Source organism: Myodes glareolus, chromosome 22 (assembly GCF_982192425.1).
Source record: "Myodes glareolus chromosome 22, mMyoGla1.1, whole genome shotgun sequence".
Taxonomy (NCBI): domain Eukaryota; kingdom Metazoa; phylum Chordata; class Mammalia; order Rodentia; family Cricetidae; genus Myodes; species Myodes glareolus.
In genome coordinates, this window is record NC_142047.1 from 16,832,432 (window position 1) to 16,859,921 (window position 27,490).

Consider the following 27,490-nt stretch of genomic DNA (forward strand, 5'->3'; position numbering starts at 1 on the left):
AGACAGGGGGCAAGGTCCCAGGGGCAATGGCTAGAGCAAGGAGGTACCTGGGCTTTGTCTAGATTCTTTCTGGAAAAGGTCTATCTGTTTGGATCTCTGGGCTGGCAGGGGTGGTGGGATTTTCAGCCTGGTGCCTCATATACGGACAGACAACACAGAGGAGGGAAAGGCCTGGGGAGGGATAGGAACAAGGCTTCAATCTGCCTGATGTGCACTGCTGTGCATTCTTGGCCACAGGTTCACCTTTCAGAGTCTGGAGTCCCTCTACCAAAACAGAGCCTCATAGCAGGGCTCTTGTTTACTGGAGACCAACCCTGTCGCTGGGGGCCAAGAGAGATACCCTCAGCTGATAGGGGTTTTCCAAGAGAGGTGCTCAATGCAGGGCAGACTAGGGAAGGGGAGTTCCAGGATTCAGAGAGCAGCTTCCTGCCCATCAGGACCCTCAGCACAATGGTGGGTGGGCTGAAACAGGTGTATCATCCAGGCTGGGATGCATTCAGGAAAGGCAACAGGAGCCCAACCACAGCACCCCCGTGTAAGAACAGGACTGGTCTAGATTGCATTCCTGCCAGCTGCATTCCCACGCAGGCGGGATGGGCCATAGGGTGCCTACAGAGAGTGAGGGTCATGAGTTGGAACTGTGTAAACAGGAGGCCTTCAGGGCCCACCTCTGCCTCTCAAGAGCTAAGGCCCAGGCAACCGAACTCACCAGTCTGGGCTTGTGTCCCTTGTGAAAATGAATGTTGGAAGGAGTGGCTAGATGACAGGTGACCATCACACCCTGACCTCAGCCAGGGTGGACCCTAAGTGGCAGCGACAGCACAGGACCCATCATCCTGTGCCCAACACTCTGTCACTCCTTCCACCCTCTGAGCACAGTGCAGCGGTCGGCATAGGAAAGGTCCCACTGCTCGGCACTGACCAGCCGCGGCAGGGCAGGGCAGCTGTAGGGATCCCCAGGGAATCAGTTCTGCAGGCACTAGGGATTACTGTTCCCTTTGTCTGAATTACTACCCTGATGTCACCAACACTGTCACGTTAAGTCCTACCGCTATGACCCTCTGACCTTACAGGAGGACATTGGCCCAGTGGGGTCAAACTACAGCAGGCCCTGGGAGAGAGGGAGATTTGCAGCTTAGATGTACGATTCCAGAGTCCCATGCTCCCCGGGACAAAGCAGAATGCCCCTGGCCAGCCAAGGCTCAAGGCCAGACAGAGCTGGACAGCAAGACCAGTGTCCACACTCCAGATTTCTGAGAAGTGTCCCGCTGACCCTGCTCAGAGGCTCAATCAACTCAACTGGCAAGCCATAAGATGAAGGGGTGCCACAGTCTCCAAAAAGAGACTCCTCCAATTCCCAATGCTCTTCACAGTTCTGTCTGTATTGGGGCATGGTTCCCTTAGCCAGGTGTCTACAGGCAGGTTCCTTGGGCTCACTGGGCTTCAGTAGGCCCACCTATGACACAAGGGCCGGGGCAGGAGGCTGTCCTCTGGGGGTTCCTCCTTCATTCTCCCCAGTCCTCTCGCAACCCCAAATCTGTGTTCCTATCCTGAGACCAAACACCTTTAGCAAACACCCCACGTTTCAGCAAGCATCTGTGGCAGGTGGCTTCCCCAGTCTGTCTCCCTATCAGTGGCACCAGCAGCAACCCTTGAGGGAGAGATACTCCTGAGACCTACGTGATGCCTCCTCCATCTGGAAACACAACAGAAATGTGGTGGGAATTTCAGGACCAGGCTGTCTGACACTCAAAGGCCATGCAGGCTGCAACCACCTCAGATGTTCACCAACCTAAAGTCAAGGTCCTGGTGGGCCCACTGCCAACCCATAATCCTTTGCCTCAATCAGAGCAACATGTTATGAGCCCATGGCTCTCCTGGTTATATAAGTCTCAAAGGTGGAATCCATTCCTGGCTCACAGACACCTCCAAACATAAGGGACACTCAGCAGTTAAGAGCACTGGCTTCTCTTCCAGAGGACCCGGGTTCAGTTCCCAGCACCCACGTGGCAGCTCAAAACTGTAACTCCAGTTTCAGGGGATCCAATGTACATAAAATAAAGTTCAATAAACTATTAAACAAACAAACAACAACAAAACATAAGGGGAGCTCCAGACAAATTTGATGACCACATCAAACAATTGCTAATGATGGACTCAGAGTCATACCATACTCTAGGGTCTCCCCATACCATAACTGCACAAGCTACCATGATGTGGTCCATGACATGCTGTCAGCAGAGGTTGTAGCAAGCATATACAATCCTAACCCATGCCTAGTTCTACTCAGGTATATACCTGTTATCACTAGGATCTGTGCTACAGGAATCTAAGATTGAGAGCCCAGAGCTGTGAAGTGACTCACTCAAGAAGACACAGTGAGCCAGGTAGTCAGTTCACTCCAGACAAACAGTGAAGACACCGATCATCAAGAAAGGAACATTGGCGGCATATGAACCATTTACTCTGCTGGGCACTTTTGCTGCATGTCACTGGCTCCTCACAAATCTAGGGTATCAGGATGACCATTACTCCCACTGTATAGGTGAGCTCTTGACAAACCAGACCCAGAGAGGAAAAAAAATAGATAGATAGATAGATAGATAGATAGATAGATAGATAGATAGATAAAAAGTATGCACACCACGCAGCTGGGAAGGAAATGTTTGGTGACACAGGACGGAGTAGATGCTCTTAACTCACTTGGGCAGTGCTGACTTTCTGAGTTGCTATAACACATACCATCAGAAGCACACAGGCAGAGCTGTCATTTCTCTGAGTACCCATTGATCCCCAAGGAGGAGAGGCGAAGGAATGATTGTCAGGCTGCACTTACCCGGGGAACTGGTGACGTCTGGGCCCCTTTCCGGGGTCCACTGGTCTCTGGTGTAAGATCACGGTGGTCCACCTGCATGTGGCTCTCCAGGTCCTCGGCACTTTCGAACTTCACGTTGCATTCAGGGCAGCGGAGACCAGCACAGGGCCGGTCAGCAGGTTCGGGTGGGGCCAGGCCACCCACCTGTCCATTGGCACTACGGGCCATGCAGCCGGCACATAGGCCATAGGGAAGCCCATTGACATCAAGCCTGACCAGGTCCTGCTTGCTACGGAACTCTTTGAGGCACAGGGCACACTTGTAGAGCTTCTGCAGGCCCTGGCCATTGGGGGAGGATGCAGCCGAGCTGCCCGCCAGCTTCTGCATGTGGAAGGTGCCATGGATCTTGAGCTCCAACGTGGAGGTGACAGTCTGCATACAGACCACACAGCGGAAGCCAGTGAGGGAGTTGCGTAAGTCGGGGTGCATCTGGCAGTGCTCAATGAACTCCTCCTCGCTCTGCAGGGGCATTTTGCAGATGCGACAGGTGCCCGTGTCCAGGCTCTTGCTGTGGGTCACCTTGTGCTCAGTGAGCGTCAGCAGCGAGGGGAAGCGCTCGCCACAGATGGGACACATGTAGTGCTTGGCAGGGCCCCGGTGCGTCTGCAGGTGTTCCCGGAGCCCGTTCTCCGAGAAGAAAGTCCGTGAGCACACATTGCATTTGTGGCTGCCCTTGATGAATTCCGCCTTCTTCCGTGAGCCGTCGTCCTCGCCGGGCCGGATGTTGTGATCCCGAAGCCGGTGGTTCTGCAGCAGCACCTCCATGGTGTAGGCTGCACCGCAGATGTCACAGCCATACATGGGCTCTGATGCATCCACGTCATCCTCGCTCGCCTCGTGGCTGTTTGGTGCCTCGGGGTTCTTGAGCAGCATGCCCTGCAGGTCAGCAGGCTCTGCCTTCTTGGTGGAGGTGGGGGGCACCCCGTTGGTCGTGCCGTTCTCTGCAGCTGCATCGAACACACAGTGCTTCTCCCGCAGGTGCTTCTCCAGCAGGATGACGGCGTGGAAGGCCTTGCTGCAGAACCTGCAGTTGTACTTCTTGCTGTGCGTGGTGATGTGGCACTGGAGCTCCACCTCGGTACTGAAGGTCTCACCGCAGAAGATGCACTTGTGGGCCTTGGCCGGGTTGCCGAGGTGACTGTGCTTCACGTGCACCTGCAGGTCAGCCTCCTTGCGGAAGTCCCAGTTGCAGGCCGTGCAGCGGTACATCTTCTTTTCGTTGCTGTGTTTCACAGCCAGGTGCACCTGAATAGACACCTTGGAGTCGAAGACCTCCTGGCACAGGGTGCAGTGGTAGAGCACGAAGGTGTGCATGTCCAGCAGGTGCTTCTGCAAATCATCCACGGAGGAGAACTGCTTGTCGCAGCTCTCGCAGACATAGTGGGTGGACGTGGTCATGTAATGCACCGTCAGATGCTGCAGGAGGGACTCCTGGGAGTCAAAGTCTTCTTTGCACTGGGGGCAGGCCTGCTTCCGAAGCAGCAGCTCCAGGTGCAGCTTCAGGTGGGTCTGAAAGCTCTCGAAGTTGGAGAACTTGAGGTCGCACTGATTGCAGGGATACTCGCCATTCGAGAGGGAATTGGCACTCCCCGAGAGACGCTGCCGTTTTGGGGAAGACACCTCAACGTCAGAGGAGACGGGGCTCTGCTCTGCCTTGGACTTCTTGCTGTGCGCCAGAGGAATGTTCTTGTGGTTCTCTTTGATGTGCTTAGTGAGCTTCAGGATGGAGCCAAAGATAGGAGAGTTGGTACAGTAAGGGCAGGAGTAGACCTCCATGAAGGACTGCGTGGGCTGCACCACAGGAGACTCCAGCTTGGTGCTACCCACGCTGCAATGTGCCTGTTGGATGTGTTCGGTAAGGGAGGACTCAGTGAGGAAGCCCATGGAGCACTGGTTGCAGAAGAAAGCGTTATTACCATCAGGAGGGTTGGCATTGGGGCCACAGTGGGAGACGCGGATGTGCTCCTGCAGGCTGTTGATATCGGCGAACATCTCAGGGCAGTAGTTGCAGTGGAAGGCTGAAATGTTGCCAAACTGCATGACAGGGTAGGCGTGGCTCTTGTGTAGCTTGCGCACATGCTCGTTGAGGTTGTAAAGGGTGGGCATGGAGTCTAGGCAGATCTGACACGTGTGGCTCTGCTGAGGTTTATCCGCGTGGATGGTCTTCAGATGAATCTCTAGCACAGCCAGGCTGGTAAAGTCCCGCTTAGAACAATAGGGGCAGCTGTAGACCACCTTGGACCAGCTCTGCCCATCATCCCGCATCTTCTTCTGCCCCCTCAGTGGCTTCAAAGTGGAGTCTGGCGTGGATCCACGCTCCACAGAGGCGCTGGAGTCAGGTGTGGCGCTGCTCATAGAAGCCACGCTGCCCAGCACAGGGTCAGGGCTGACACTGTGATTACTGGAGTCAGGCTGCCGATGGCTGTCCAGGTGGCAGTACACACCCTCCACCGAGGAGAACTGCTCGGGGCACATGGGGCACTTATGTTTCTGGTTGGCGTGGGCTTGGTGGATGTGGGCAAGCAGCGTGCTCTCGTCAACAAAGACCTCGGGGCAGTGGATGCACTGCAGGTCCGCCTTCTCGGAGAGCTGTGGGTGCAGGGTGAGCACGTGCTTCTCCAGCTCCTCCGTCTGGCTAAACGTGTCCTCACAGTAGTCACACATGAAGTCGTCCTTCTTGGCCTCCTTCTCCGACTTAGCCAGGTGTTCCTTGTTCTTCTTGTGGGCTTGCATGTGGCTCTGCAGAGAGCTGGTGGAGGAGAAGCCGCGCTTGCACACGCTGCACTTGAACGGCTTGCTGGAGCTGTGGGTCTTCAGGTGGATCTTGAGGTGGTCGCTGCGGGAGAAAGCCGCCTCGCACTCGTGACAGTGGTACTTCTTGTCGCCTGTGTGCAGCTTGATGTGCCGGTCTCGGCTCCTCTTGTGCTTGAAGAGGCGGCTGCAGTAGGTGCACTTAAACGGCAGCTTGTCGCTGTGGATCTGCTCGTGCCTCTTCAAGTAGCTCAGGCGGATGAAGGACTTGTCGCAGAACTGGCAAGGGTACGGCAGGCCGGTGCCTCCTTCCTCTTCACCGAGGCCGAGGTCACAACCATCTCCGATCATCTGCGTAGGTGACGCCACATCCTTGCTGGAGGGAGACGAAGCCACCCAGGAGAGCTGTGGGTCGTCATCACCATCTGCAGGGGAAGGCAGAAGAGAGATTAGAGGCAATTCCCAGGCCCGCTGGGAAGCAAGGACAGAGCCAGCTTCTCGACAGCTCTCGGCAGAGGCTGTGCAGCTGGCCAGCTGCTGTAGGGGCGGGCGGATGATGGGGCCGGAAGTAAGTGGACATACAGGCCTTCCCATCCACAGAAGACACGGCAGAGAGGTGGCAGGGCACTGAAAGGAAGTGTCTTTTCCGCAATGACACCTGTCTGAACCTGGCTGGATGCAGTACACCCCCATGAGAGGAACAGTTATCAGCCACTTCCCTGGTGGTGGGGGGGGAGGGGCAGCCTGGACAAAGTCACCGGAAATGACCTCACAGACCATCAGTCCCATAGGCCAAAAGGAATCCAAGTCTCCTAATTCCAACCACATCTGGGAGTCAACTTCCATCAACCCTCAGCCCCTAGCCTCCAGGCCCCCAGTTTTAAGAGGAATCCAACTGATCCTTTGGGTACAGACAAATTTTAGCAAGAACAGAAAACACCCTTTGTTTTCACAGTACCACCATATCCATGGATGGGGAGTGAAGAAGTTGGAAACAAGGAGTGCAGGGCCCCCAACATCAGACTCCCAGGATGCAAATGAAGCAAGCTGAGGGCAGAAAGGAAGGCCTGAGGTACCCAGTCAGTGTCCCCAAGGAGTTGTCTTCTTTGTCTCCAACCCCGGCTTTATGCTCCTCAGCCAGGAACCCAGGGGATAGCCGTAAGGATGGACCAGGCCACCAAAGGCCAGAGCCCAGGGCTAGCAGCCCTTCACTCATCTAAGGGACTCTGTGCTCGCCAGAGACAAGAGGGATTTCTCTGGCCCTTCCAACCTCTGAGGGAAGCTAGACAAACCTCAGGGCTGGCCATTTCTGGGAAAACAAAGGCACACAGGACACAGCAACTAAAGCCAGCGAAGTTCACAAAGCGCAGCGGGGGTTGGACAGAGCCAGCACGAGCAGGAAAGCGTTCGGAGGCTCAAGTTTCTCGTCGAGTGGATTTAAAACTTAATAATGAATGAAACAGACCACAGGCTGCTGCGGGCAGGGGAGAGACAAACAAAAGCCCAGATTCTGCTGCGCTGACCTTGTCTTGTGACCCCGAGGAACGAGACCAGGGCCCCTGCCCACACTGCCAGCCTCCAGCCGGCCAGCTCAATCCTCAGAAAAACCTCACAGAAGTTGCCCCTGACCCATAGGATGAGAAGAGGGTGGAGAGCCTCACACCCAACACAGGCAACCATGTGCGTGTGTGTGTGTGTGTGTGTGTGCGCGCGCACACACACACACACTCACACACACACTTTACACAGCGCCCCGAACCCCACTCACATACCTAAGAACATGTGCTCACCACACCTTACACATAGCTCCCAAGACACACACACACACACACACACACACACATATATATATATATATATATATATATATGTTCACGCAATCACACACACGTGCACTCCCACACTAATTCACAGGTACACTCGCCCTTGCTTCAGTGTTACATGTGTGTATTCAGCCTGCACACTAGAGTCACAACATCCACAGTATGGATGCCATACACACTTATTCTTAAACACACATCTCAGACACACAACTATACCATCACAGACCCAGGGCTCCTGTCCAAGGCTCTCTGTAGCCACACTGCCGTTTCTGCCAAACACAAGAGCTTATTCAAAAAAACAAAAAAAAAACCCAAGAGCTGGCTGGAGCTCCTTGTAACTAGCACTGGGCAGGTCCCAGGCTCCCATCACAGCCCCAGTGCCCACCCCCTCACCCCCAGCTTCCAAAGCATAAAGAGTTACCCCGGCTGGCACCGCGGGTCCAGCTCCGCCTGATGGAGACTGCTTTCCACAGCCTCCGTTCTGTGTCTCCCAGAAGCCTCCTCACCTCTAAAGCCCAGCACCCCTAGGAACGCCCTCCTGGAGTGAGGGCACCTTCTCTCCTGGGGGCCTCACATTACAGGCCCTTTGGCCGGGAAGGACGCAGCCGCTACCAGCTTCCTAGATTAGGCGCAGCGGGAGGTGCCTTATCCCTTGCCTATTAATTCCCAGCCTTTGCCAGCTGGGCTCCGAGGGGCACAGACAAAGGGACCCAGGGGAAGAGATGGATGGAGCAGGGACTTGCTTGGCCTCTGCCCATTGGCCAGGCTCAGCTAGCTTTACGCTATTTTGATATCTTAGCTCAGAAATACTCAAAACTACCACAGAACTTCTCCAGTGTGCCCAGCCTCTACCAGGTTCTTTCTCACCACCTCTGGGGAGGTGGGAACCAGAGCACTTCTACTGGACAGGCGGGAAAACTGAGGTGGATCCCAGAAACAAAATCCTGACAAGTAATGAGAGAAAGGCAGGAGCTGTTCAGGGCATACAATTCAGGGAGAGACCACCACCGCTCAGAGAAGCCCCCTAGATGTCCGATGAGTGGGGAAAACGAACCAGCAGGAAGGCACTCTGCCCTTGGGACAAGCCTGAACTAGCACGTCTCTAACAGTCCTTGGTTCCTAAAACCTCATCCCAACTGATGACCAAAGGACAGCTACCTACACCCCTGAGCTTCCAAGCTGCCCCAGCAACTCATCCACACCATGGATGATCCTCCCAACCACTGAGATTCAGTAAATACATCTAAAAAAAGAACCACTGGGGGGGGGGGGGTGAGGGGGAGGGGGTGAATGAGGAAATTAATAGGAAGCCCACTATAGTTCTGTTGGCACGCATGTTGCAAACAGGCTCGTCCACAGACAGAGCCCACTCAGGACTGCCTGAGGCTGAACGTGGGTGCCACGGTCAATGTCAAACTGGCAAGCAAAGTCTGTCGAGGAAACGGCAATGAATTTAGCCATTGCTGCAAAGGCCCGGACAGTTCCGTGGACGGCCTGCGGAGGTGCTGAGCTGCACCGTAAAATAAGTGAACGTTACAGCATGCAAATTATACTTCTACGAAGCTGGTAAACAAAAGCAGTATTTTGCCAATAATAATAATTAATTCTAATTAGTACCACTAGTGCTATTTTTAGCAGCTACATTTATCATTCATGTCCCACATGCCAGCACTATACATGTCTGTTAATCTCAATGAATCTTCCAGCCTTCACAGCACTTGTTGCTGGTGGTCTGTGGGAACACCCCATGTTTGAGGTGGGGATGTTGAGAGTCAGATGGGTGAACGACCTGCCCGGCACACAAAGCTGGATGCTGCACAGAGTTGAGCCCTGCATCTCCCAATTGGACAGTATCCCAACCTAGGCTAACACGAGCCATTCAGCTGCCACCGCCATGAAGGGAAGCAAGACCTGCCCAGTTGTGCAAGGTACCCAAAGTTTCACTGTGGGGCTGACTGCTTGGCTTTATTTTCTGCAAACAGGTTTCAAAGTGAAAACGAAGTGCATTATTCTCCATCAACAAACCAAACCACTGCTGAGATCATAATAATCCAAATTGAAATGAAAATAAGGCTCCTTAAAATGAAAGGGCCCAATCAGAGGAAAGGGGCACGCTGACATATGAAGTCCAAACTGGCTGCCCTGCTTAGAGTTGGCTATTCAAATACCACTCGACCTTGGTGGTTCTCCACCCACCTGCTCCAAGAGCCCTGGAGACATCTAGCCAAGGGCACCAGAAGAAAACTAGAGAGATGAGCAGGGGCCAGGGCTCTGCTGGACCTACAGGGGCATCAGCAGAGGAAGGGGACACTCCTGTTCCTCACAGGAACACACACCCCCTCAAACACTGTTAGCACTTACGATGCAGAAGTGTGATCACCCCTGAGCAAGCACAAATACCCATAACTAGCAGGACCACACAGCCTCTGGCAGGAGGGCAGAAAGGAAAGGGAGGAGAGTGGAAATGGGGCCAAGGGTAACTCAAGGTTCCCTTCAAGGTGAACAGTCAGGGTTCAGCAACAAGTAGGTTTAGGGAATGCCTCCCTTGTCCAGCCAGCTTTCCACCTTCAAAGGAAGATTTTCTGCGAACCAGGGATTCTTCTCTAACTTCCCATGCATTAATTCAGTTCTCAACAGTTCAATGAGCTGGGCGGTATTACTACTTCATTTCTATGTAGAGGCGAAAACGATGTACAGAGGCTGCTTTGCCCGGTGCCACCCAGCTGCCAGGCAGTAGAGCCAGGAAACAAACCTACTTAATCCTATTCAATTGGTAGCTTCATCCACAATGCTGAGATGGGAGATATAGTGACAAATGCCAGCCCCTCAGCAGTTCCCTCCTCCAGAATGAGCATGGTCAAAGAACAGAATGAGGAGAAAAATTACTTTCAAAATGGAGATTAAATTCATTTGAAAATGACTAATCCAGCAAAGAGGCCTGGAAGGAAATGGTTTATAGAAGACTTCTGCTGTCTGCTGGAGGAAAACACACACACGTACACATGCATAAGAGGGGAGGAAATTTTGATAAAAATTCAATTAAGTAAAAAGACGATTAACTGGGCTTTTAAATATATCTGCAGCATAAGCGAGTGGATCCCAGGCTTGTGGAGTCATACTCAGAGACTGCCAGGGGGCTAGGGGCAGGTGTGGCCACAGCAAGTGCAGCAAGGTACGGCTGCAATGGATGCACTGGAAACTGGCAGGCAACATGGAACAGCCACCCAGGAAGGCAGGGGGCACAGTTCATAGCTGCTCCCATCAGAGAGCATCAATGAGCAGCTACTGAGGGTGCCAGGATCCCGAAGGGAGGGTGGTCTAGCCCTCAGAGCCACAGGAATTAGCTAAAAGTGAAATGCAGCCATAGGAGGCATGGGCAGAGGAGAAAGTGACCCTCCAGCACCGAGATGAAGAGATGATCGTAAAACGAGCTTTAGCTGGAACCCCTGCTTCAGTAACAAGACGAGCATAGCTGAAGCCCAGGAAGTTCTGGGTCTCCAGGTCATTGCTAGCCTGAGAAGTTCCATCTGCGTGAAGAGAAGTTGAAATCAACTGGTGATGTCTGCCACGAACAAAGTTGAAATCAACTGGTGATGTCTGCCACGAGCAAAGTCGGATGGGAATGGAATGGTATCAGGGCACCAGATTCCTCCTTGAAGAAAGGCTCGATCGATCCTCTGAGCAATGAGGCTTTGGGACAGGGACCCCCAAATCCTGCTGTCGGTGCAGAGACAAAAGGACCTGAAAAGTTCTGTGCAGCTACACTGAGGTCAGAGATGGGTTGCCAGCCGGGTCAGTTCCACCCCCAGCTGATGTGAGGCTGCCCTAAGCAGACACAAAGCTGCCTGGGTGCACAGAAGAAAACCCAGTCTTCTGTGTCTCCTGAGCATGCAAGACCTGCACGCGTATGCTGGAAGGCACACACAAACCGCTTCCCACGGAGTCGGTCAGAAACTGAAATTAGCAGCCTTCTGACACACAAGGATACACACAGTGTGGGGCACCTGGGCATGTTCCTACTTTCCTTCCAAGAAAGAGCACTTGAACCTGAGAGTCTATAGCCCTGGCCATCACGGGTGAGTGTAGTTGATGATGACTGGCCTTAGAGATGCCACCATGCCCTCCTGAACCAACAATGCCCTATACCATGGGTGGACTGGGCCACCTGAGGCTTTTTCCTGGAACTACTTTCAGTAATCAGCAATATAAGTTTCTCCAACAAGTCTGAAGCTCCCAGTACACAACCCTAGGTGTTCTGTAGCTTTCCTGGGTAAATTCAAAAGAAATGTCCAGACCAAAGAAAGGTTCCATCCAGTCCGGGCTGGCATACAAAGGAGCGCATTGGGTCACTTTCAGGAGGCCATGTGGCAGATGGCAGCTGTTGAGTATTTGCCTTTTCTAACTTAGTGTTTCTAAGATTATGGACAGTTAGGGCAGGAAGAAATAGTGACTGGAATCTAGGGGACGTGTCTTGATACCCCGCTCCAAGAAGGAAAGTTAACAGCCCACTCCCATGGAACTAGTATCTTCTATCCAGTTCTGTTTCTTCACCATGACTCAAGTCAAGGTCTCCTATGTGTCATTACAGCCACTCCTGTTCCACCTCATGGTGACAATGGTCACGTTAAACCTAAAGGAAACAGCTACAATATCTCAGGTGGAGTGGAGCCATCCAACACACAGACGTATCCTGGACAAAGTGGGTGGTAGGGGAGCAGGATGGATGGGGTCTGCTGCCAAACAACCATGAAGAAAGCAAAGGAAGCAGGCTGCCTACAGACCCTGCACAGAACCAAAGTCAGAGGCGGTGCTAAGCAAAAGCAGATGGCTATCAGCCTGTAACTGTGACCTGGGATGCTGGTTAGCTGACCTTAGTGTATAGAGATGGTTCTGGATTATCTGGGAGAGGCCTCTGGAGACACTGGGTCTTTAAAGGAGGAAAGGGAGGTGCAGAACAAGCCAGCCCATTGCTGCTGGGGTTGAAGACACATGAGTGACCAATGTGGTGACTCTATGAGTGACAAAAGTCCTCTGCCACCACCTTGACCTTTGCCTGACGTGTCTATCAAACTTCTGACCACCAGAACCATACAGTGACTTTGTGTTGCTGTTTTTTTGTCTTTTACTTTATGTATATGAGCGCTTTACCTGCATATATGCAATTGCACCACTTGAAATTCGAGATATAGATGATTATGAGCCACCATGTGGATGCTGGGAATTGAACCTCTTAAAAGACAGTTAAGTGCTCTTAACTGCTGAGCTACCTCTCTAGTCCCAGACTTTGTGTTGTTTTAAGCTACAGTGTACATAGGATTTGTTACAGTGGCAATAAGAAACAGTATAGCTCTTAGGTGACAGGAGTGGGGTGCCACCAGAACACACACTTAGCGATAGGAAAGTGACTCAGGATCTGGACAGTGGCCATGAGCTGGAAAAAAAAAAAAAAAGGAAAAACTCAAGAGGAATGTATTCTTTGTAAAAGGGTGGGCAGCCTTATGCAGGTTAACTGAAATACGGTATAGGTGATTGATGGTGCAGACTTGGAAGGAGGAGAGCAGCGTTTTCCTGAAAACTAAAATCCCCTTGGACCGAAACCTAATCCAGCACAAGCCAGGGGCTGGGACACTAGACTTGTATGGATAAGGCTTAACAAAAAGAACTATGCTCTCAGAAGGCTGGAGTGTTGTTGTTCCCAACCCGTACCACCCTCCCCAACTGCTGCACGAGAGGAAGAGCCTACAATGGGAAAACACAGGTATTTACTGGGTTTTCCAGTAGAATGTTGAAGGCATTTCCTGGCTTTTTCTTGCAGCTTACATTAAGAAAGGAGAAAGAGACTAAAGGCAGAAACGAGCAGAAGGAACCAGGAGGCATTCTTGGGAAATTCTCTAATTGTTTTACTTTTAGGAAGGCACACTCCAGAGGAGCAGAGAGGGTGTGGCCGTGGATTCTGCTGCCACCTCAGGAAAATCAAGAGTTTAGGGGTGAATCACACAGAAGGCCATTTTAAGAAACGAAGGGTGTGCCTCTCAGACCTTCCCCAAACAAGACAGAGTGTCGGGGAGACTTAGGAGCACTGTCCTCGAGTCATTTCAACAAAACCCAACGGCAGAGACAAAATTCTCTAGAAACCGTCTCTGGAGAAGGCTCTTGTCTTAAAGGACAATTCCCCTGAAATGCTTATACCAGCAGAAACACTGCCGGGTTAGCCCAAGAGGGAGAGAGAAAGAGCACACGATGAAAGTCATCCAGCACACGCCCCAAGTCCTACACACAGGAGCGGAGAGTAGAACCACTCAGCTACAAAGGTGTGCTACCTTTTGCAGATGGAAAGGATGACTGGGGGGTGGGGAGCTCAAACCCAGAGGGTGGAGCCATGAGCTATCAGTGATGAGGTCACTACTGGGCGGGGCTCAGACCTGGCACTATATAACCAACCATACACGAGGACTCTCTCTCTGGCTCTAAGAGCCTGGCTAGATGATGCAGGCTGCCCTGGTGACCCGTCCCCCCCCCCCCATTAAGTGCATTTGTTGAACCTGCCCCATATTCAATGTTTCTTAGGGTGAGGACTATACTTACACCCTTGGACTCCTATGATACTATCGATCCAACCTCTATTTATGCATTATTATCTGTTTACACTTTAAGACAACTTTTGGATGGTTTTAAAAAATATTCTAAAAGGAAGTAAAAAGAAAATACAAGAAAAATGCTTTTCATGGCAGGGGTCATGATTACATTTTTCTAAAATGTAACAAACTGGGGTGTTAAAAGGACAAGGGTCCTGCTCCCAGAAAGTCAAAAGGCCACACCAAGGAAAGGGATGAGAGTAGCTGGGGGCGGAAGAGAGGAGTCATCTGAGAAACCCACAAAACTACCATGTCCAACTTGGTCCCACTTGAAATACTGAATAAGAATTATGTTTTCACCAAACATAGCTGCAGTTCCAACCTGCCCATCCCTTCCCCAAGGAGCTCAGGGTTTTTCTGGATATGGTGTCGTCATTGTCCCCAATAAGACTGCAGCAAGGAAAGGCAGGGACCATTCTCGACTCAGGATGAGAGTCTGTGGGGCAGAGACAAATATGCAGAGGTCAGTGGTCTTTGAAAGCTAGGGGAAGCACTCTCTTTGAAAGAGGACAGGAACCAGAACCCCACCTCTACCTTACCACACAGGCACACCCGGGCACATAGCTCTGGGACCTGTCAGTCCCCCAACAGGACGATGGCCACTGTCAGACATTCCTTTTCCTGCTAGCTCTGGGGTTGCCAGAATGCCGTGAAACAGCAAAGAGCTGCCATTAAGGGCCTTAATAAGCCTTCCAAAGAGTCGGGATTAAAGAAACAAAATGTGTTTAATTCTAGTACTCAAGAGGCAGAGGCAGGTGGATCTCTGAGTTCAAAGCTAGTCTGGTCTCCATTGGGAGTTCCAGGCTAGTCTGGCCCTACATGCTGAGACTTGTCTCAAGAAAGTAAAGAAACTAAGACAGCCGTAGAGAGATGGCAGAGCTCCAGACTAAATGTACACACAGGTTTGCCCTGGACTCAGAAGGGCTGCTGCTCACTACCTGTGTGGGCTGGACAAGCTGCTGCCCCTGTTTGATCCTCTGTAGGACGGGATAAAGAAATTGCTACCTTACAGAGTGGTCCCTGCAAACAAAGGCTGGCAGCAGAAAATGAAAGGAGGGGGGAAGAGATGGCTCAGTGGTTAACACCACTTCCTGCTCTGGCAGAGGGGACCTGGGTTTGGTTTCCAGTACCTACCTGGTGGCTCACAACCGTCTGCAACTCCAGTTCCAGGGAATCCAACACCTTCTTCTGCCTCCTTGGATATACACAGTGTGCATATATAATATAGGCAAAATAATCATATGCATAAAATAAAGAAAGGGGGCCCTGAGTAGCTGAGGCAGCTACTGCCAACCTGGAGCCTGCGTTGGGTGACAGCACTTCACACCATCTACTGATGGTGCACATTGCACCATGGTGCAATGAACTCAATGGCCGCCAACCTGCGAGCATCCCAGGAGAAACCCCAGATCCCTGTCTAGCAAAGGTCCTCCTTCATATACAAAGGAGGTCACCTCATGAATGAAGGAATCAAGAGGGATGCCACAAAGCCTACGGTATTTGCTTTTGACCAGCTGAAGCAGGAGAAATGACATCCTGAGCAGCGAGGTCTCAGGTCACTGTAGTCCTCCCCCACAACCAGATAGTCTGCAGGCTGTGCAGTTATCAGGCATTTTGGGGAGACCAACGAACTCACAAACTACCTCTGCATGGCTTTCAAAGGTCCACCTTCACTCCCGGTCATCCCTGGAGGAGGCGGGAAAGTCCTAAAGGGACAGGCCACATAGCCACGGGACAGCTGAGCCACAATTCCCCTTCTGACCAAGGGCATTTGTTTCTCTGCATGCCCGTACCCAGGAAGTTTCTCTCTTTGGTCCTTATGGCCTAGATCCAGAATGCATTTGTATTCCCAGAAGCTGATCAGTCAGCAACTGGGCTTGCCCCCACTCCTGTCCCCATTACATCCCATTCATAAGACCTTACACAAGTTCATTATCCTGCCTTAGTTTTACAGATAAAACTCATGTTTCCTCCTCTGTACAATGGGGGCATTGACCGTCTCGACTACAGTTATTCTACAGATGAAATAAAGCGAGTGTCCATGAAACACTACCCATGATCAGTGTTCTGCAAGGAGTGAAGAGCCGTTGTTACTGGCTCACAGGTCACTAAGGTGGTCCCAGAGTAATAAGACAGCTTTGGCAGTTTCGATGGCCAAGAGACGGGGATAGTATCTCCCTGAGCCTTAGTGACTAGCAAAGAGGAACTGAGCTGAGGACCACAAGTTACCCTGCAGATGCTGGTTTTTAAGGCCAAAGAAATGACCTGTATCGAGGCCAGATGTAGCCCTGACTTGCAACCCCAGGACACCATCTGAAAGGCACCTTTGAGGCCATCCAGACCAACACACTCATGACAGATGGCAAAGTCAAGGCCCCGGCAGCCCTGAAATGCTTGTACGCCCATCCACACTACCCTGCATGGCACCACAGGGGCAGCCTTTCCCAAGGCCTCCAAACTCACAGTCCAGGTCATCTTTCCCCTTGAAACCTCCGACCTGGCAGAGCACACAGCCGGCTGGCTGCATCATTCCTTAGACAAATTTACTTAGCACTGATATTGTAAATGCAATCCCATTCGAATTTTATCACAGAAATTAAACAGACTACAAGAAAAAAAAAAAACAGCACTCATCAACTCACGGAGAGCTGGCTGTGCTCAAGCTTGCTAAAGAGGAGTCTCTGAATCAATCCTGCCAGCAAGGGAGGCTGCTCCTCAATCTGCCCCTGCCAGAATTCCCCAAACACTGGGCACTGGTAATCAAGGGGGTTCCTGCAAACCCACACTGCTCTGCTTGCTAGCACCAGGAGCCAGCACCCTGTTAAGTCATCTCTGAGAGCTTCAAGAAGCTGCCGAAGGCCGGCGCACAGGGCACCCTGCTGACTAGAGAAAAAAACAGCATGCCTTCGGCTTGAATCACTGTTTTTCTTCACTCCCTTTGGAGATCGGCAGAGCCCACATTCGGCCACGTTCATGGACCTGGGACTGTAGACAGCTGCACTCTAATTACATGTAAAGTGTACCAAAACATCCCTTTTATCACAGACTGGAAATCTGTTAGCATCTGTCTCTCCTTTGTTTCTTCCACAAGATACAAGCTTGTTTCTACATTTTTCTCACCTGTAGCGGTGATTAAAATTCATTATAAATGAAAGGAGCGAACAGAGAAACAAGTTCCTCTGTGTACCGTTCTAAACTCAAATTAGAAACAGCTGTTTGCTAATTCATGCAGCGATGTTTTGTCGTGCTCTGTGAATCAATAATAACTCACCCTATTGCTGCAGAAATTTTTGGATAATCCATATATTTAACGCGGCATCGGGTTCTCCAGACAGAGAAGCTATTAGCAAAGCAGGCAGGCAGGAGGGGACTTAGACTGACACTCTGGAGGCAGCTCCCATAGCCCCACCCCAGATAACCTCAAATCCAGAGCCACCTGGCACTGCCTCATCCCCCAGAAGGAAAATGGTCTTATCCCCATCCCTTTGAAAGAAAGGAAGAAAGAAAGAAAGAAAGAAAGAAAGAAAGAAAGAAAGAAAGAAAGAAAGAAAGAGGAAGAGAGGAAAAGAGAGAAAGAAAAAAGAGAGAAAAGGAGAAGGGAGGGAGAGAGGAAAGGAAGGAAGATTCAACTCTGATTAAACATCAACCATATACATTATCCAGTCGCTGGAGGGAACAGCAAAATTAAAAGTCTAATTGGTACTCGGAACAATTTAAAACGATTAAATATAGGTGAAGCTTTCCATGAGAAAACAATCCTTCGGTTGAGATTAGGAGTGTTTGGATAGCATTTCTACCCTTGAACGAGTCTGCGCATCAGAAGTCAGAATTGCTCGCTGTCCGGAAGCCCACAGAGGCCGAGGGAGGGATGCGGGTATGCCCTGCACCAGCTCCTGGGACAAACAAGCAGCAAGCAGAGCTACACCCCTGAGGCCATGGAGGGAGCAGATGGTCTTTCTCCTCTGTCGGGAAGGAGGTAGCTGAACCTCTGGAGCCCTCTGCTGCTCCCTGGCACACCACCTTGCTCCAGCTTGACTACCACAAGCTGTCCTTCGAGACACTGCCGCCAGGAAGCCCTCCCCAGTGGCACCTGCCATCTACTGGTGTCCCTCCTTGGCCTCAATAAACTGCTTGTCTGTATATGAATGCTTTGAGTTCCCCTGTGCCCCTTGCACCCTTTAGGGTTTGGGGCATGGTGACACTGATCCCTCTCTGTGGCCAGCACAGAGCCACGCTCGTCGTAAGTTTTACATCGTGACTCTTCACCACCATCCTGGGCAATGACCACTTTCAGGATGGCCCTAGTTTACAGCTTAGAAATTTGGGACTCAGGGAGGCCAGGGCCTGAGTTCTGTGGCACTTGACTGGAATGACCTTCGGTTTATGAAGAAAGCTCAGACTGGACTGCTTCGCTTGCACGGCTTCTGTGTCCAGCCGTGGTACCCACCAAGGGCGCCCTCTACTGGCCATGTAACCCACCCTGCTGCTCATGGCCCAGCTCTGCCACCCCCTACAGCATCCCAAAGAGCCGCTGTGTGAAATTATAAGGCCACAGTCCCTCACTTCCCATTCACTTGAGTCTTCAGAGAACAGCGCTTCAATGCCCCTGGGCTTTTCCTAGGGAAGTCCGTGTTACCATACAGCACCGACCTTAGACAGAATCAGGCAAGCACAGAGAGGCATTTTGAGAGGCAGGAAGCTCTTGAACTGGGATCTGAAGACCAGGTAGGTTCGCCACCGAGTTTCTCCAAAACAAGGGGTACCTGACTTGGTGAAACTGTGCTGACTGGAGGAGAGTGTCAAGATGCTGTTGGTGACATAAATACTGACATAGTGACTTACCCTTTGCAATCCTGGGGAAGGACCAGAGGCAATAATGCTTTATTTGCATTGCCTTTACCTTCTCGTGGAAGACCAGACCCAGACTGGGCATTCTAGAAGGCTCCTGGATGCTGTGATAGGATCATAGGATCTTTTTGATTTTTACCATTTACTTTGTTTCAAGGAAGGGTCTCACTATGTAGTCTGGCTGTCCTGGAACTCACTGTGGAGATCAGGCTGACCTCAAACAGAGATCCACCTGCCTCTGCCTCCTAAGGGCTGGGAGGAAAGGCGGGTGCCCACTATGACTAGAAGATTTTTATTTACTTGTAAGTTTCCCATGAATTTAGAGCAAATGGTGCTGGGCTCCACTTGTAGATTAGAGTGTCTAAGTAAGAAGAGTGGGAGGCCCCAAGGGCGAGCGACATTTGAGCCACAGCAGCGATACTAGGGTACAAAGGCTACAAAACTCCCAGAAGAGGTAAGGATAGGACCAGACAGTGAAGATGGCCTCAGGAGAAAGGGAAGTAAAGCCAGGTGAGCACACAGTGCCCCAAAGTAGCAAGCTGTCAGGTGATCAGCCCCAGGAGGAAGTTTGAAGGATGCAAGCAAGGTCAGGGTCAACACTATGAATATTAAGCATAGAAGTCCAAAAGTCAACACTATGAATATTAAGCATAGAAATCCAAAAGTACAGTTCACAGTCCCCGGGGAAGCCACCGTGACATCAGAACAACAAACTAGTCATGAGTGGGCTCCAAGTGCCCCCCAATTCCCACCAACTGATAAGGAGTCACCAGCCTGTGAGTAGAACCCACTTGGAAGAGACCTCACTAGAAGGGTCTGGTGTCAGCACAGGATCCTGTTGCCCAAGGAACCAAATGTGTAAATCACTGCAGACCAGGGAAGTACCACCACTGAGGACCTCTGGTACACCCAGGAAGGGGACACACAAGACTTCAACCACGCCCCTCCCGGCAGCCAGCATTTCCCTCCAGTCTTAGAAGGAATCACCATGTCCCCAGTCTGTATAGAGAAGCCAGGGTGACCCAAAAGGCACACACTGGACCACAGAAAGATCTGCTCTCTCAGAAGGAACTGTGACAGCTGGACAGTTCCAGAATCAGCAAGCGGAAGTTTGTCTCAAGGGCGCTCTAGGGCCGCTGATGCGCGCTCCATCCCCTCCCCCACCCCAGCATTCCCTCCACCCTGCATCCCCTCCACCTCCGCCCCAAGTCTACCTCGCATTTCCAGCACAGAACTTATAAACCTGAAGCCACAGGGACACACAGGGGTGAAGGTGACCCCAGCTCTCTGTTCATTATCATCCAAGGCAAGCCCCTACTCCCCAGCCTAAACAGGGACTAGAACCAAAGGCATTCTGTTTACTTGGGCTGCTTTAGGGTTGTGCTTTATTTTTCATACAGGACCTCACTATACAACCCTAGCTGACCTGGAACTCGATATGTAGTCAAAGCTGTCCTTGAAATCAAAGAGATCCATCTGCCTCGGCCTCCTGAGTACTGGAGTTAAAGATGTGTCACTATGCTCAGCCAGATCTTGAACTTCTGATACCCCTGCCTCTACCTCTCAAGCGCAAGCACTCCAGGCCCCTGGTAAATCAAAGGCTGGGACTCCCAGCCTGCACCTGTATGGAATACAACTCCTTCTCGGCAAACTACACAGGTCTTCCTCAGGAGGAGAGGGTCGTCAGGTCCCCAGGCCCATTTCGCCCTGCGGTGCCTGTGGCTGAGGGTTCCAGACTCAACGGGATCAATAACACAGGTGTCAAGCCACAGTCTTTCCCCAACCCAGGTGCAGTCCAGTCCTAGCCCCACCCCTCTGTCGTCACCAACACCGCTGGGGAGACATCGAGGAAGCCTGAATCCCGAGCCCTAAGGGAGAACGGAAGTGATACCAGAGTGTGTGGCCAGCTCAGCTCGGCCCCTCCAGGTAAAAAGGTGCTCATAAAGGGCCTGGGTACCGTGAAGGGGGAGAGAACAACGCTGCCAGTCTGCTGCAGCCACGGGGCTCCATTCCAGCAGTCCTCCACAAGCGACCATTGAGGGGTTCTCTGAGCTCACAGAAAGTACCTGAGGGAGGTCACAGGCAGGGCATGGGGAGGGGCCTACACAGGTTCAGGACTCTGCAGCGCCACACTCCTAGGGGATGTGTGCCTAGGCCAGGCGATATCAGCTGTCGACAGCACACTGTCCTCTTTGGGTCTGGTCATCCCCAGAATACAGCAAAATCAGCTCCTGCCTGTGCCTCTTACCCAGCTAGACCAGAATGTCCTCAGTTCCATGGGTGTGAGCAAAACACTGGGCCCAGCTCTCTAGGTTCTTCGACAAACACGTAACTTTCGTACGGGAGATGGAGACAGATGCCACCAGTGGAAAGCACGCCTCAGAGGCTCTCTGTGGCCAATGTGGACCCACTTCCCAGAGGAGCACACTGAGGGGTACAAAGACCACGGGTTCACCATCACAGCCAGTGATTCCTTCAACGGAATCACTGCGGCTACACTGGACAGTCTGAGAGGCAGAGTTTGATGTCAAACTCAAAACCACCTGCAGGGCTCTCCCCTCTCAAAAATCAGGGGAGTTAATAGCCACGAGATGATCTTCACCTGAAAGGAGCCAGGGAGCCAGTGGTTACCCACGGGGACATTCATGGGCATGTTATTTAGAAGGAAGGTCCAGCAAAGTGGAGCCTGGAGATCAGCAAATGCACCCCAAACAGGCTTGCCCCTCCCTCATGCCTCTGGGCCCCCAAATCTGCACCATATCCTTGCCTCAGGCTCCAGGTTCAGGGAGCCTAAGGGATGCTACATGTGTGTTGTGGTGTGGGTAGGTAGCAATCACTTCTTGCAATGACTGCTCCTGCTTAGATTTGCATCCTGGAGTCACTAAGAGGTCATCTGCAGAATCTAAGCCCTGGTACTACAGCTCACCTTGGTCCTTTACATTGCCACAGGTATGACAGTGCCACCTACCTCAGGTCAGTCCTAAACCATGACACGGATAAAATTGATATGTTGTCTTCATAATGTCCACTAGAAGGAATGCACTGTAGCTAAAAACAAATGGACAAGTTGCCCCAAATTGGGCTGTGCGTGCTTACAAATGGCTTGGGGGAAACCCTGGGAGGCCCCCTGCCCTGCCTAGCTATAGCATTGTCCCCCTCACCCCTCTAAGACACAGTGATGCACAGCCTGCACAGCTCCTGGGATCCCAGCACCTGCTGCTCCTAACAGAAAGCAGAGGAGGTGGGCAGGGAAGAGGAGAGACAGGGCAGCCTGGGGTTCTAGGCTGTGCTAGGACCTGCCCACAGCTACTCTGCAGTCCCTGTTCAGCCTCTGTGCTGTGCAGGGACAATTTCCATCTTCTGCATATTCTGACACTGCAGCCTCCAGAACACCCTCCACCATGGCTTTACTGCTGAGCTGTAGAGCTACTAGGACAGAAGGATTGACAGCTGCCCCGCCCTGCCCATGCCAGCACCACCATTGAGCATGCATTCTGCACCAGGCATTTGAACAGTTCGTCTTACGTGTTTTGCTTGTTTGAATGTACTGCACTGAGACTATGTCTTTCTTTCACTAGACACATTTTGCGGATGGGGAAACCGAGGCTCAGTAGGATGAAAGAAGCCTTCGGTACCACTTGTGTGTACTGGGAAAATGGGACTTGTGCGGTTGGAGGGGGGGGTGACCTTCCCCAATGCAGAGCCAGTTGCCTGTTCGCATGAAATTCTGGTGTCACTGGATCTGAGGGCAATCTACCACCAACTCAGACACTATCAGGTCACCTCGGGGCCTGCGCAGAGCATCCCTGGGCATCTGCAGAGGGCAGTACCACCATACCTTTCCATGGGGCCAGCTGACGTCGGTGATGGTGCAGCACAAAGCTGCATGAGCCTTCCTTACTCCTCAACAACACGGCAGTCACACTGCTTCTCCTGGCCGCATCTCCCAACGGGCTATAAGGATTCTCACAGGTACTCTACATTTAGAGTTGTCTTCAGACAGCCTAGATAAACCGGGGCTTTCCTGACTCCTGGGGCCTCTCAGGTACCCAGCAAAAACTAATGGGTGGATGATGAATGAATGAATGAATGAATGAAGGCATTAATGACAGTGCCCCAGTCCACAAGAAGCAGTTGGCAACTAAAGCATGAATAGATGTACGAATGGCTGGATGGACAGATGGATGGATGGATGGATGGATGGATGGATGGATGGATGGATGGACGGACGGACAGAAAGACGGACAGACAGATAAAGCTTTACAGTCTGGGTTTTGGTCCAAAGAAGGCATCTTGTATTTATGGTATGAATGAAAACCTGTATGCAAGAATGAGAAAATGAACAATGATAGGTAAATAAGATTTACCACAGAGAAGACACAGCAGCCACTCAAGATGGACCCTGTAAGGTGGAGGCTGAGGAGTTCTGACCTTGACTATTCAGACTACCTGGGCCCAAGGGGTCTGCCCCGAGCAGAGCCCCTCCAGCTGCCAAGTGCGGGATGCCCACACTTTATGGCGGAATGTAATTAGAGCAGTCTTCTGCGTGGCCTGCATTGCCTTCTTTTATTTAAAAAAGGCAGGGGGTGCACCAGGGTCATAAGGAAGTGGTGGGGACAAGGGGGCAGAAGGAACAGCTCCACCACGGCCAAAGCCTGAATCCCTAGAGAAATATCCTTAAAACAAAAGAGACACCAGGCAGGGAAGGGGCTGTTTGTTCAGACCAGAGCAGAACAGCCTTAATAAGATAATAAGCGGAGATTCCCTCCTCTTAAAGAGACAGACACGGCAGTGAGGTTGAGAGGCGGGGTACACATTTTTCTGGTAAAGTCACCGAAGTGGTTGCCTCTCTGTATCTCACACACTGCAGGCTCTTGGTATGTGAGGGTGAATGTGTGCATGCCACAGACATGTTCCAAATGACCCCCGCCCCATCCAGGAACCAGAAACGGCCTGACTGTACCTGTACCCGCCAACAAGTGAGCCCCCTACAGGAACATGGTAAAGCAAACCTTGGCACAGACACGGGAAAGAGTGATCCAGCACAAGCGGTTATCACCCCTACCCAGCTAGGACTTCCATCTGCCTGCCTGACGGACTGACGCTAGAGCAAGTACTTCTGGTTCGTCCTGGAGGCTCTATGCATCCATTCATCCATAAAATCACAAATCATTCTCCAAACATCTATAGCGTGTCAACCCCGTGTCACGCTGTCCCTGGTGTAAAGCCCCTACAGGGACTGCATCTGGGCATAGGGACAGAGCCAGAAAGCCTAGACTCAAACTCAGTTCCACCGCCGTCCAGCTGTGTGGACTAGGATGGGTTACAATAACTCACCAAGAGGAAGATGGGTGGAGAAAGCCCCGTCTCTCTGGCTGCAACAAATAGGTGAACCACCCTGGTCCAACGCCTGGCACTAGGAAACACTGCATGCACCACCTATGATGGCTTGATGCTTCCAGACCAGGGGTAGCCTGAGTGGAGATTGCCTGGCAGACCTCATTGCACACAAGCTAACTAGAGCAGACCATCCCCACTCCCAGTTCACTCTTCCCGTGAGCGCCTCCAGTTTATCGCCCGCTCTCTTGACCCTGTGCCCCAGCACAAACCCTGAACATAGAAGGACCCCTGCAGGAGATAGAGTTCTCTCCCGAGTTAAACCCCTTCTGCAACTAAACTTGGGCTCTTCCAGTGACAGAGAACCTGCTCCCCTCTGGACCCTCTTAACATGCAGGAAGAAAACAGCTTATCACGAGCCCTAAAAGAACAATTGCTGACACCTCTTGGGGACAGGAATAACAGATACCCTGATGCCAATTATCCTTCAGGAAAAAAGACACCGAGTCACCTGTTGCCCGGAAGCCATCTTTAAAGGGACACTGCCATTTGCATCAGCCTATTCCTTCAACAGTTACGAATCAGTGTCTGCTCCGCCAGCCTATTCAAGGCTCTGGGGAGAGGGCGTGATCACAACCAGGTCCTTGCCCTCAGCATGCTTTCAGCGTGGCAAGAGCAGACCCAGTTTTCCAGCTGAGTGGAGTAAGGCAGCATGTGGTGGCGCCGTGGACACAGACGGAGCAGGAGATGGGCAGAGGAGGAGGCAGCACTCTGCGCAAGAGACGAGGTGACAGGACAGCTGAGCAGACGCTTTAAGCCGGCACAGAGACCGCCAGGGCAGGATCCGAGGAGGAGCATTCCAGACAGAGGATTATACATACGTGCTTGCCAAGACCCAAGAGAGCCCATGTGGAGGCGTTTTCTGAGATAGCACTATAGCAACATGGGAAAGGAAACAGAACAAGCAGAGGGGCTGCAGTAGGGCTCACAGGCCAAGGGACTCCAGGGCCAACAAGCCCTTAGTGGTACCCCAGCTCAAAAGGCACAGAGGCATCAGGGATGCAAGCCAGAGGGGACAGGGATGAAGGGTACTGTCGTCCTGCCTTCAGACAGCACAAGCCAACCTGTGCCCAGATTCCTACAGAAACCAACTCACTGTGTGACCCGGTGCTGCTCTCTCACCCTCTCTTGTCTTAGTTTTGGCAACAGCTCATCAGGGTTGAGTGTCCTCCACGCAGGCGCTGGCAGGACCCCGGAGTCCTCGGAGTCTGCAGTTCCATGCAAGACGCACCCACCATTCCTCTACCCCACTGCGCCATCCTTACACCCATGCCAGCAACACCACGCAGGATTGGTACTCCTGCCAAAATAGCTATTAACCCAGTAGCCAATAATAACACGTTATCCTATCAATTTGCTGCTGAAACGCTGTGTAATTGCAGAACCTAAGTTTGCCATCTCGGTAGCCTGGTTACGACATAAACAGAAAGGACCTCACCAGTCCCCTCCTGAGGAGAACAAGTGGCTGGCCAGGAGCAGTCCTCAATTCCCACCCCCACTCACCTCTGGCAAAGCCCCAGGAACCTGTCCAGAGATCTGGCTTCTTATCCTGTAAGCATGTCAGCGCTCTGAACAGAGAGGGCAGCATGCATGGGCCATGATGCTTTGTGAGCAGCAAGGTCAAACCCAGAAGCCAGCACTCCCTCAGCTTCCTGGCTGGCAGAAGGGCTGAGGAGCCAAGAGACACTCAGGGGTACCCAAATTAAGAGGCGCACAGACAAAAAAAAAAAAGATGCAAGCCAGGGCTCCTTGAAGGACAGGGCAACAGGAAGCTAACAGCACAGGTCAAGAAGGAGAGGGTAACAGAGAAGCAAGAGCGTGGTGTTAGACCCAGAAAGCAGCCTAGACCCTGAGGGCTGTCCCACTCCCACAATCCAGAGCCCCAAGCAAGTCTGACACTGGCCAACAGTCTCTCCTTGGCAGACAGTCTGCTCATTTTACCCTCTTCCTTCCAAAAGCCCAGTTCTCTTCCTTCTGGATTTGATACACAGCACAGACATTCCACTCTCAACAAGCTGGGAGCCTCCAATGGGACTTGGCATCCCGCGCAGACTGGGGCCTGATGAATTCATCCTTCCCTCTTCCCAGGGTCAGTCTGTGCCTTCCTCCCGCTCCACCTCACCCTTACCTCTCCCCACGCTCACCAGGGTGCCCCAAAGGCAGGTGGCTGGTGCCAAAAGGACCAGAGCTGAGCCCGTGATTCCAGCACTGGAGGCAGGGCAGGCAAGGGGGAGACAGGCACTTCCCACTGGCCCACGGGTGACCTCAACCACGGGATGCATCTCCACCCGCCCTGCCTGGCCAGCCCAGGAAGGCTGGGTTGAGGGTGTGCTGCTCCTGCTGCGGGCTTGGCGGGGAATTCAGCTAGCGGGGAGAGGAAGAAGCTTGGGAAAGGGAGGGTAGCAGATGCAGAGGGAGCGGACTGAGCAGACCACGCTCAGGCTACATGGCCAGATGTTGGCTCAATGGAAGCCCAGGCCCTAGGGATGCCAAGGAAGCTGTGTCTTAGGAAGCCACAGAGGAGGAAGGCCTGAGCTTGGGGCTGAAGTAAGGACCAAAGACAGGCAGCAAAGGGGCTCTGAGTCACACCCAGTTGGCCAGCACAAGATGAGGGACAGCCTTTCGGAGGCCTCTGGGTGGAGTGGGTGGGGTACTGTCTGCGGGAAGCAGCACTCAGCAAATGAAAACCAGGCCTGGAAATTGGCCGGTTGCTGCTGTTCAGCCCCAGGGAGACCTGCTGCTGGCTAAGGTGCCCAGCCAGAGTAGAAGATGCTGTTCAAAATGCAAGGGCAGGGAGGGGGCCCAGCTGCTGACGCAGGGCTGGACAGATACTGATAAACCATCCAGCCATTCATGTCTGCACTATGATTGGAACATTACGCCCAAGGTCCACTTGGCCTGAAGTGCTACTTAAAACTTAAATAAATATAAAATAAAATAAAAACACTAAAGGTGCCATTTTCTTCCCTCTGCAAGGCTGTCAGGCAGGGTCTCAGCAGAGCTGGGCCCGAGGACTGGAATCAGGACAGGGGCCAGGAGTGAGTCCTTTTAGTACCCCACCATCATGGTGTGGTGTCTACGTGTATCCTCGCCACACGTCACAGAGAGTGCCTTCCATCCCATCAGAGGAATGAGGCCGCCTGCTGTGCACATGCATGGCC

The 27,490-nt window shown here is 52.1% G+C and overlaps 1 protein-coding gene across 9 annotated transcripts in view; it reads right to left on the minus strand.

The window, feature by feature from the left end:
* The window catches only part of Znf423 (zinc finger protein 423), a 298,629-nt gene that overhangs the window by 119,979 nt on the left and 151,160 nt on the right, over positions 1-27,490 (minus strand). For 6 of the 9 annotated variants that reach the window (XM_085682055.2, XM_087900177.1, XM_048428569.3 and 3 more), the window contains one exon: positions 2,837-6,051. In XM_085682055.2, the coding sequence (XP_085538181.2) occupies positions 2,837-6,051 (3,215 nt within the window). Of the gene's footprint in view, positions 1-2,836; positions 6,052-25,425; positions 25,614-26,473; positions 26,859-27,490 lie in introns of those variants that run through there. The other 3 variants (XM_048428568.3, XM_048428567.3, XM_085682057.2) reach the window with 3 other exon arrangements.